Source organism: Protomyctophum bolini (genome assembly GCF_963924005.1).
Source record: "Protomyctophum bolini genome assembly, chromosome: 13".
NCBI lineage: Eukaryota > Metazoa > Chordata > Actinopteri > Myctophiformes > Myctophidae > Protomyctophum > Protomyctophum bolini.
Genome location: NC_137874.1, coordinates 38,472,086 through 38,480,949, shown reverse-complemented (window position 1 = coordinate 38,480,949; position 8,864 = coordinate 38,472,086). Strand labels below are relative to the sequence as shown.

The window sequence follows — 8,864 nt, the reverse complement described above, 5'->3', positions numbered from 1 at the left end:
GAAGTAATCTGATCATTTTATGATGTATATAGTCGGATACTAGGTGGATTTTCACATATTTCATTGATATGGATAGTCTTGAAATGTCATATTTAAAATAGATATTTGACAAGGGCTCCTAGGCTAAAATCCTTTAGTATGTCCTAAAGAAGCCTCATACAAAATGTGGCACTGTTATCCGCAAGTGCACTATTCTCCTAAAAAAAGTGTACTAAGCCACAGCACTATGCTGTGTGACCTTGTAGAGCAGTGGTTCTCTTTAGTCTCGTGTTGCCAGACTGTTGCCTTTCGCTATTTCCAAACACCTCCATCATACAGCATATGCATATACACACACACTATTAGTCATCTTACTGAAAATAGCTGAAGCTCATATGTTTGGCTATTTTCACAATATTAATCTGTGGAACAGAGTCAAACTAAATGTAATGCCTCAATTCAACATATCTTATTCTTTGGCATGTCAGTATAAGCTAAAATCGTACAAAAAGAAAAACATCATAAAATAATTAATCACAATGAGCTTGTAGATCAAGCTACGTTCACTAGTCATGACACTATATCTTTGCAATGGTGTTATTCTGCTTTTATGAAAAGCACTGACATGTGCTACAGAACAGCCTCAGTCAAACTGGGGTACATATAAATATAATGGCATGCTCTAGCTAAATAAACATCATTCTACACGTGTACGGTATAAATATAACAAAGGGCTTACAAACGGTTAAAACAAATGGGTGTAAGGATTTAATCAAAGAAAATAGCTGAGGAAAGTCTCCAAAGATGAATCTTAATGGAGGCCTCTAGTATTGACAGGGACAGTACCGGTATATAATATCCACAATGCTTTGCAAACACCTCCCTACCAACATGTGCTGTTTAATTTGATCCTCCCATGAAATAATGTAAAGTGGAAAGAGTTTTTGTTTCCACACGCTAGTGTGATTTTAGAGCATATGATGCACTGAAACAGGATTTTTCTTTCTTCTCATTTTGCACACGCTGGTGTCTTAAGGTTACATGAGTAATGGTGCGTTCACACTGCAGGCAAATAAAACGATGCAAAGACACGTTGTGAGTTGATTTGAAGCAGCTACATGCATCATTGCGCCTTTGCAACGTCATGGCGCTTGCTTCCATTGACAATGAGCGGTAGACTGCATCATTTTTAATCTGCCCCGTGTGAACGCAACATTACTGAAGCATCGTCACGTTTACAGTGGAAAGGTTTTCATCCAGTGTGGATAAGCTGGTGTTCCTTTAGATGACTTGAGACTATGAAACCCTTGTCACACAGTTTACAGCGGAAAGGTCTTTCTCCAGTGTGGATACGTTGGTGTATCTTCAAGCTACTTGAATGACTGAAATTCTTGTCACACTGCTCACAGTGGAAAGGTTTTTCTCCAGTGTGGACACGCTGGTGTCTCTTTAGGTCAGATGACTTTCCAAAACTCTTGTCACAGTGTTCACAGTGGAAAGGTTTTTCTCTGGTGGCGTGGACACTCTGGTGTTCCTTTAGCATACTTAACACACTGAAACTGGTGTTACACTGTTTACAGTGAAACGGCTTCTCTCCACGGTGGATACGCTGATGTATCCTCAGGCTACTTGACTGACTGAAACTCTCGTCACAATGTTTACAGTGGAATGGTTTTTCTCCGGTGTGGACACGCTGGTGTCTGTTCAGGGTGTCCGACAGACTGAAACTCTTGTCACAATGTTTACAGACAAAAGGTTTTTCTCCAGTGTGCACACGCTGGTGTCTCCTCAGGTTATCGGGCACGCTGAAACTCATGTCACAATGCACACAGAGGAAAGGTCTTTCTCCAGTGTGAACACGCTGGTGTCGTGTCAGCGCACTTGATCGACTGAAACTCTTGCCACAGTGTTTACAGATGTAGGATTTCTTTCCTTTGACAGTCCGCCGACGTTTGTTGTGGCTCGTCTTGACCGGAGTCTGGGAAGACTGGAAGATCACACCTAAGACAAAGGGACAGAGAGAGAGAGAGAGAGATGGGGGAAGAAGTGGTAAGAAGAGGAACGCCAGGTTAAAAATGGTGATACAGCCCTACAGCTTCCTCGTTGATATTCCAGATATTGTATTTGTCATCTTTCTCTTTTATTCCACAATGTGGTATGGCATCTTGCAGGTTCCCTCGCCTGTCCCTGTCCCTACATGTGTTTAAAGCTGACAAGGGATGTCCGGGTCGGCCCATTGCCCACAGGCAAACGGGTCAGGATGCTAGGGTTCCAGAAGTGAATTAACGTTAAATCATGAAGCTGAGAAACAGCCTGTCAAAAATCTGTTTAATCTCACACAGATCACACTCACAGACCCATTTCAACTAAGACACGTAACCTTATACAGAGCCACACCATAAAGACAAACTAATAATTAAAAAAATAAAATACGACCCAACCTTTCACCAGACATTGAAGGCTTTCGTTTCATGTCCTTCTTAGTGACTTGCTGTGATTTGTCTACTTTTGAGTGGACATACCGTACATAGATATACACACACATGTATAGTTATTAGGTTTTTTTATATTTAAGTTGAAGTGAAGAAAGTCAGCACTCCCTTAGTTTTGGAATTTCAAATTCAGTGTCTGTATGCCCTTTTCAGAATGATATAACTGGTAAATGGTGCATTTATATAGCACCTTTTATAAAGACACTTTACATAGATTGTGCATTACATTCACCCGTTCACACACACATTCATACACCGATGGCAGCGGAAACCATCCCAGGCACCAACCAGCACATTAGGAGCAATTAGGGGTTCAGTGTCTTGCTCAAGGCACTTCGACATTCGACACTAACTCCGGGGGAGCCCGGGTTCGAACTGGCAACCTTGCGGTTACCATCCAGCCACTCTACCCCCGAGGCACCGCCGCCCTTCTATAATACAGAATGAGATCATATCGACATCGGTTTATATTGGTTATCGGCCATAACAGAAATTAATTATATTGGAGAAATTGTCATATCACCCCCATCCCTAATAGTTACAGTATATGGGGCAGTTTTCCTTTTTAATTGCACAGATATTTAGATAGCTATATACGTATCATATATATGATGACATGGTAGTTAAAATTAGATATTGTCACAGTTGTACAACAGAAACAAGAACAGAGCAACGTACTGAGTGGGTGGTCTTCAGGTTCCTGTTTAATAGACATGGCAGAGTCTGGAGAGTTCATCTTCACCTGCAGCCTGGACTCGGCAAACTCATCTGAAATGAAGAACATTTAATTTCTGGAGACCTAGAGGTGTCAAGAATAACAATATTTATAATATTGGATTATATACAATATTACATGTATATAATATATATGTATATAATATATCTCTGCTGTCAGGAGGAAACCTCATAACTCCAAAATGTTCATTTTTCAGGAAATGAAAAATATATTTTTTTCAGGAAATTAAGAAAACCTCATATTTTTAAAACAAAGCAATACAGCCTCATCAAAGTTGGTGTTGTAACTTTATATATTGTCAATTACTTCCATGAGAGTGGGAGAGGTGGTGGAGTTAGTTGCTTTAGCAGACATTTTGCGGGTCCAATGGAGTTAAGGTTTTGTCCAAAGCACTTTTTTACTACTTTCTATTGGTTCAATATTTTCACACACAGACGTAAAGGGCGTTCAATAGCACTGATTTATGCCAACAAAAAAATCAAAAACCTCAAAAATGTATGAGGTTTCCTCCCAACAGCAACGATAATACTTTAGTTTTATGTGTGATCTTGTTGTATCTGGACATTACAAATGGGTTGTTATGATACTGGCTGGATAGTTAACGTACAAAGTATTCCTGGTGCCCACTCTGTTTTGGTACCTGGTTTTACCGGGTGACTACTCTACTGAGGGGCCCACGTTTATCAAGTGCCTGGTGCTCATTCTTCATGTAATTCTATGGGTGCAGCTCACTAATGGTAACGTTTAACCAGAGGATGGCAGCAACGATACAGCAATGACCCATCCAAGTTGCAATGCAAAGACAGCATTTCATACAGACTTATTCATTTGATCTCAAATAGCATCATTAGTCATGGATTTTCAGGTAGCGTGATATCTGTGCCAGTGCTTCTCAGACCCTTTTTTTTATTTCAAAGACCGATAACTCAAGGGAACTAATCAACCAAATGGACCAAATCAGTACAGGTCCATTTGGTTCTGTAAGGGTACTTTGGAACACCCAGCTCTTTTAACCCTTTCTGACCTGAGATCAGATTCATACGTGGTTTCCACTGGACACACACTGGTCTGATCAACCCATTCTGACCTGAGATCAGATTCTAAAAATGTCAGTCGTTCTTTGATTTTTCAAAAAATAGCAGACCTACAAGCTCGTAGCGCGCCACTCGGTGGCGCGCTATGAGCTTGTAGATCTGCTATTTTTCAATAGCTAAAGCATAACATGATGCTAACACCAAAATGAGTTCCCGTTCAGAATGGGTTAATAAACAGAAAATACAACAGTTCAACAGTGACTTCCGACGAGCGCTTCCAAACTCAGAAAAAAAGATCTGCAACGGCACAGGATTTCTTGACAGAAAGTAGCTCATAACATCTATCGTCTACGATGGATTACTTTTTTACAAAACAAACTCTTTGCCGATTGAAAAACTTTTTTCAAACAGATTGAGTCAAACTTGCCTTACAGCTGCAATGTTGGTGAGTTTAACATAATTTAAAACAAGCAGCTCTGACTTTTCTATTTGGATGAATGGGCTGTCAACGAAGGGTGTTGCAACTCTAGATTCTAGTTGCAAATTGCAGCTATAAAACATTGATTTAACTAGTTACTTTACAACATTACAGCATACAACAAAACAATGTATACCCTATACATGTTGTGAGTAAATGGTGGAGTCACCCGAGGCAACATTGGAGATGTTGAACCCTGCACCCTGCAAAATGTTAAACCCAGGAATCAGGAGCTAGTCTTTGTGATAAGTGTCACTGGCCCTTCCAAACAATTTTGATGTGAATATTACACAACCATTGGGGGCAATACATATACAGTATACAAGACTTTGTAAGTGTTGTAAGTTTGTAGTTGCTACATGTCCGTTATCATTTCCTTAATTGTTTTGGCCTTTGTACAAATATTTCAGTAATCATTTATGCTCTGGAATAAATCTCACTGAAACATGAAGGCATTATTCTTTTGAGTGTACCTCTAGGCAACCATGTTATAATGGTTATGTTATAATAACCTGCTTGATTATTGTATAGTGAAAATTAGATGCTGTCAGTTCTACAACAGATAAAGACAATTATAAGGGCCGATTCATACTCCTATTTTACCGCTGTTTCGGCTCGTCAGAACCGCCCCCCCGAACCTTAAATGACGTCACATTGTAGGCTCTACAGCGCCGAACCGACTTTTATTCGGCTCTAAAATAGGAGTATGAATCGGCCCTAAGACAGAGCACATGAAACTTACTGAGGTGTGGGTGGTCTTCAGGTTCCTCCTGTTTAATAGAAATGTCCCCGGCTGTGTCTGGAGAGTTCATCCAGACCTGCAGTCTGGATTCACCAAACTCATCTAAAATGTAGGAATTGAATAATGACTTTAAAGCTGATATAGACAAGTTTCCAGTGTTTGTACACAGAATTCAAATAGCTCCACATGCATGCTTCAAGCCGGCCGGTCAGGCAGTCACCGTGGTGGTGACTGGTGACATGATACTATTACTCACATCCACTTCCACCATTTCAACAAATAAGCATACAACCCACTCCACATGAACGATATTGATGTAACCAGGAGATTTTATGGGGGGGTCCGACGTTCTGTGACTTCTAGGAGGGGTTCTGAGGGGCTGCTGGTGTTATATGTGTTATACATAGTGATTCTCATAATTTCAGTAGCCTTACATATTAAATCATAAACATACTATTTCACATGAACAATGTTGGTGAAACTAAGATATGGGGATAATATTATACATTGCAATGAAATCGCATCGCATTTTCATTATAATACTGCTGCGTTGAACAAACCGTCACAAAGGGAGAGTGTGCTGTTGCAGGAGAACACCTCAGCATGATCATAATATAGGGAAAGATAGAGGGGAAAAAGGCCCCAAAAATACATTTAGCTTATTACATTTTGGCTGAAAACTTGTCTATATCACCTTTAATAACTGGAGACCTAGTGGTGCCAAGAATAACCATATTTATAATATTTGAGAAAGGTAAGGAAAACTGGTTTAAGCCAAATTCTCCCCAAAAACGAGCTCAGTGGCCTTGTGGTTAGTGTCCGCCCTGAGACTGGCTGGTTTGATCCCCGGCCGGGTCATACCAAAGACTCTAAAAATGGAACCCAATGCCTACCTTGCTTGGCACTCAGCATCAAGGGTTAGATTTGGGGTATGTCCCTGCGACATACTAGCGTCATGTCCAGGGGGTGTACTTGCACATCAAAGCTGCCTCATGCTACAGAAACAGGAGATAGGCTCCTGCCCTATGGGCCTTATGGCCTCGACCGGGCTTCATGACATCATGGCTCGTAGAGCTCAACGACGTCGACTCTGTGGGGGCTATGGGGCTACAGCCCCCATGAAGAATTAAATAGCCCCTTTTAGCCCCCATGAAGATTAGGCTAATTCATTGGTAAAAGTATGCTAAATAACTCATTTTTAGACCATTTGGGAAATAAATAAATCCGCGGCGGCGGCCTCGACAATCCCCCCCCCCCCCAACGCAATTCTGTAGCCTATACCCAAAGTACCAGTGAATACATCAACTTATTTTTTTCCACCGCTGCGGGGGGGAGGCGGGGCTGCGGGGAGGCGGGGCTGCGGGGAGCCCCCATGAGGATCATCAGAACTATTCGCTTACTTACTTTACAATTATTACAGCTGGTCGTGGACTGCTAATTTGGTATTCTTTGGAGGTGGGAGAGAAGCTATGAGGGCGTGCAAAAACGTTCAATACCTATTTCCATGTAAAACCTTGAATCTCTGTCATCCAGGTCATAGGATGACAATGATCGTGTAGGATCAGTTTGTCTTGCAGTGTTTGGCCTTGGGGGGGCGCTACGAGACTGCATTCTCCCCTGTGGAAAAAAAAGAAACTGTGCTTAGTTGCTTACATTGTTTTAGTTACCCTTTTTCAAAATAAACCAAAAACAATCATATCAAACTGTCGATTTGAAGCAGAAAGTAGTTAAACGTACATGATCTTCATTTCCTAGTTGCAGCACTGGATATGGGTGCTCTTTCGTTGGCCTGCCATCCGGGAAGTGTACTCCACACACCTTAAGTTAAGATAGAATATGAGGATGAATAGTAAATAAATACTGGTACCACACATGACATAACTCAATAATTCATAAAAAATACTGCCCACTAAATGGTTTCATTTCATGTCATAGACATCCATTTCATGGGGAGGGCATAGCTAATCAACATTCAGCCACTGTTGTGACTCAGTCACATTCACTTGGTTGAGTTGGTTCCATTTAAGCCCAGGCAGAGTTGTGTCCATTTGGTCAACTTTTTATGAAATTTAAAATACTTGTGGGATCACTGCAGCAGCAGTAGCTGTAGATATCCTCATCATCATGGCAGCTCTTAACCGGCCACACGCTGGTCTTAACCAGGGCTAACACCATATGACGTGACTACCCATCTGTGACTAAATTATTTTCGCTCCTATGCCACCAAAATGTGGAACTCCCTACCAACAGTCATTAAGACATGTGAATCCCTTGACTCCTTCAAAACCGCTCTCAAAGGGCACCTATGGACGGCTGCAATTCGAAACTGGCCCCTGTAAAATCTGAATCCCCCCCCCACCGCCCCCCTTTTCCCCTCATGTTTCTTTACCCTTTTTGCTTCCTTTATGATGAATTTATGAATTCCTGTTCTGTTCTTTAGCCATTTAGAAGTGTCTATTTGTACGTCTCTAAACGTTTTGATGAATTGAACATGGTGGACCCTGTTGTAAAGAAGTGTAATGCTTAATTGGGTCGTCCACTCACAGTCTTTGTATTGAGTTTGTGCTTGAAATGTACTGTAATTCTGCAAACTGTTAAATATTTCAATCAATCAATCACACTTTCTTTGACTATTCGAAAAAGGCCCATACAATGCAATGCGTTGTGAGCTTCTGCTATTTTGGAAAAGGCTTGCTTGACAATCTTTGGTCCAATGTACTATTGTACTATGATGAATTGAAACAAGTGTGATGCTTTATGGTGTTGTCCACAGTTAACAGTTTTGTATTGAGTTGCGCTTGAAATTCTCCAATCTTTTAATAATAAATCAATCAAAAGTATTGCACTTCCCTGTACTTGTCCATGCAAACTGTTAAAGTATTCAATCAATGAATGAAACAGTTATAGTGGCCCACGGTCCGGACATGATGTGATCCCAAACTCTGTGGGTCGGGATGGCCCACTGATCCAACCGGACTGGTCCATCGATTCGGAAGCGACCCGTTGGAACAGCGGCCAATGGGCTAGCTGCTACATATGCTAACATTATGAGTGAGTAACTAACCAAGCGTTTCCAAAAACCTACCTGGCTGTTCTTTGTGGGAACAAAGTCTTTTATTATGCTGATATTTTGGATCCACTTCTGGCGAACATCTCTGTCCTCTGCACGCCCAGGGAATCTGTGTAAAGCGTATGGCCTGAGGCATGGACACTCGTCATGAAGTAGAGGTGTGTGGATTTCACATTCGCTCTCTCTCCAAAGCTGAATTTTGCCACTGCTGTTGGAGCAGCCATGAACTACACAGGTTCGTCCCGATTTTCTGTACATCTTCGTAAAGTTAGCGTTAGTAAAAAGCAGGTAAGGTGAGCTCAGCTGAGCAGAGGGACACACCAGCCACCATGT

At 41.4% G+C, this 8,864-nt stretch overlaps 1 protein-coding gene across 3 annotated transcripts in view; it reads right to left on the bottom strand.

Moving 5' to 3' along the window:
* The window catches only part of LOC308327303 (uncharacterized protein), a 70,692-nt gene extending 61,828 nt beyond the window's left edge, over positions 1-8,864 (bottom strand). The window contains exons 1-6 of one of the 3 annotated variants that reach the window (XM_080780619.1): positions 8,547-8,864; positions 7,199-7,279; positions 6,958-7,078; positions 5,462-5,563; positions 3,150-3,239; positions 612-1,980 (exon numbers count right to left, since the gene is read on the bottom strand). In XM_080780619.1, the coding sequence (XP_080636745.1) occupies positions 1,232-1,980; positions 3,150-3,239; positions 5,462-5,563; positions 6,958-7,078; positions 7,199-7,279; positions 8,547-8,789 (1,386 nt within the window). In that variant the 5' untranslated portion in view covers positions 8,790-8,864 and the 3' untranslated portion in view covers positions 612-1,231. Of the gene's footprint in view, positions 1-611; positions 1,981-3,149; positions 3,240-5,461; positions 5,564-6,957; positions 7,079-7,198; positions 7,280-8,546 lie in introns of those variants that run through there. The other 2 variants (XM_080780616.1, XM_080780617.1) reach the window with 2 other exon arrangements.